At 37.5% G+C, this 2075-nt stretch overlaps 1 protein-coding gene across 1 annotated transcript; it reads left to right on the top strand.

The window, feature by feature from the left end:
• Positions 1–234: 234 nt before the first annotated feature.
• Positions 235–855, top strand: LOC133316689 (uncharacterized). The gene has a single exon (XM_061518470.1). It carries the CDS (start codon positions 235–237, stop codon positions 853–855), a length of 621 nt encoding a protein of 206 aa, XP_061374454.1.
• The last annotated feature ends 1220 nt before the right edge of the window (positions 856–2075 follow it).

The raw sequence follows: 2075 nt of genomic DNA, 5'->3' as shown, positions 1-2075 counted from the left end.
CACCTAGCCGTTAAGGTCAGTTACGACGACGCTCCTTTACAATAGGATTCGAAATATAATTTAATTAAATGAAAGTAGTCTAAGTAAGGGGTATTTCTAGAAATTCCACGAATTCAACCGTTACAAAGATTCAAAAAAACCCACAACACATCACCCTTTGTATATAACTCTTATTCTCACTGTTCCTCTCACAAATTCTGAATACATTTTCTTTCTCTCTCTCTTTCAGCGTTAATGTCTAACACAGATGAACAGAACAGAACCAGAACATCGATTATGGAGTGGAAGCATATGCACCCACTTCACCAAATTGCAGAGACACCCACCCACAAGCTTCTCCTGAAGCAATGGCTGAAGGAAGAGGAACTCATCCATGGCCGCATAGTCCTGAAGGAGACACAAATAGAGTCTGTTCGCAAAGAGATAACAATGCTTTACATCTTCTTCTTCCTGTTCCACTCAACCACACTCATGCTTCTCTTCAACTCTTCTTCAACAACAGCAACAACACCCCAATGCCACAGGTCGTGGATCCCATCACTGTGCTCTCTTGTGTTCTCCCTTGGAATCATATGGGCCGTTAGGTACAAGAGCGATGTGGAGGTTCACATGGAGAAGATGCTGCTGAGGGAGAAAGAGGATAAGGGGATGTTGGGGAAGTGTGTGGAGGAACTGAAGAAGAAAGGGTTAGAGTTTGATTTGTTGAAGGAGGTTGATGCTTTGAGAAGGGCTAAGAGTTTGAGGGTTGAGGCCAAAGAGGTTAGGAAATGGTCTTCCAGGGACTTTGTGTCTTTGTTCTTCTTCTCAATGTCTTGTTTGTCTCTTGCTGTCACAAGGGTCATCTTGTGCAGTTAAGTATTTGATTTTTGTGTGTGTGGGGATTCAGAGTTAAGGTTTGATGATACAGATGGGTTCTTATTATTTGATGTGGACTTTGGGGTTGGCAGAAGATTTTGGTATCTGTCAATTAGGTTGCTAGATGGATTCCATGTTATTGCAGAATGTACTGTTCTGCTTTTTTGTTTTGAGAATACTAAGTTGAATTCATGGAATAAAATTATAATCCCTTTTCAATTTAAGGGCGGTTGTTATGCTTAGATTTTGATCTTTTTTTTTTTTTTTTTTTTTTTTTTTTCTAATTTAGAAACTGGATTTGCATGATTTGAGCCAGAGTAACTAGCATAAGCAGCAAATGTAATTATTATCAGCTTTAATGTTTGTATTGGTCTATTTTGCGATCTATATAACTTGATTACTTAATCTATATTTTTTTTTCTCTGATGTGTGATATAAGACAGTAAATCAAATATTTGGTTTTGGGATAGAATGACTGCAGAATGACTATCTGATTGCCTGATGTGAGAGTAAGTTTCAAAGAATTGGTATTACTCAAGAAGTATAAGCCATTGTTTCTGGGGCAGCATTTTAAAATGGTTTTCCTTACTACACCAATTTCTTTCTTCAAAATTAAGTGCTGAGATGATTTGACCGGAAGTACATTCTGGCATCGATTCTTTTTTTCTTTTTTATTTCTTGATACAAAGTAGGGGCAGAGCTGTTCCAATCCTGTATTGATTTTGGCAGTGGTATACGTCTTTGAGGCCCCAGAACTTGATTTCTTACCTGAAGTTGAGGATTACTAGATTTACTCAATGATATTGACCTCAAAAATGCATTTGCCTGTCAGCTTTTGGATTCTGTCTCCGAAAGATCATAGGCTTTCTCGCTTCTCCAATTGATGATGCGAGAACACGGCAAGCCAATTATGCAATTGCTCTAAAAATAAAAACTCAAATTCTGAGAACACCAAACCTCCCTTCAAGTGAAGTTAAAACAGCAAGTTCCAATACTCTTCAGCAAAAGTTAAAGCAATTAAAGAGTTGAAGCATGAATTGTCAAAGAAGAGTTGTTGAAGGTCATCCTTATGCAATGACAAAAGAATTGGCTTCCAAGTAAAAAATTGTTTAAAAAAGAACGAGGGAAATTAAGAAAGAGAAACTATAAGGAAAGATGGTTGAGGATTTGGTAGGAATTTTTTATTTTGGGGCGTTCTGGTGCGAGAGATAATTTTTTTT

The sequence above is a fragment of the Gastrolobium bilobum genome, unplaced genomic scaffold (assembly GCF_033153095.1).
Source record: "Gastrolobium bilobum isolate Gb01-03AN ecotype WA unplaced genomic scaffold, APGP_CSIRO_Gbil_v1 utg53652, whole genome shotgun sequence".
Taxonomy (NCBI): Eukaryota; Viridiplantae; Streptophyta; class Magnoliopsida; order Fabales; family Fabaceae; genus Gastrolobium; species Gastrolobium bilobum.
The sequence above is the reverse complement of the archived record's forward strand: the minus strand, read 5'-3'. Positions and strand labels throughout refer to the sequence as shown.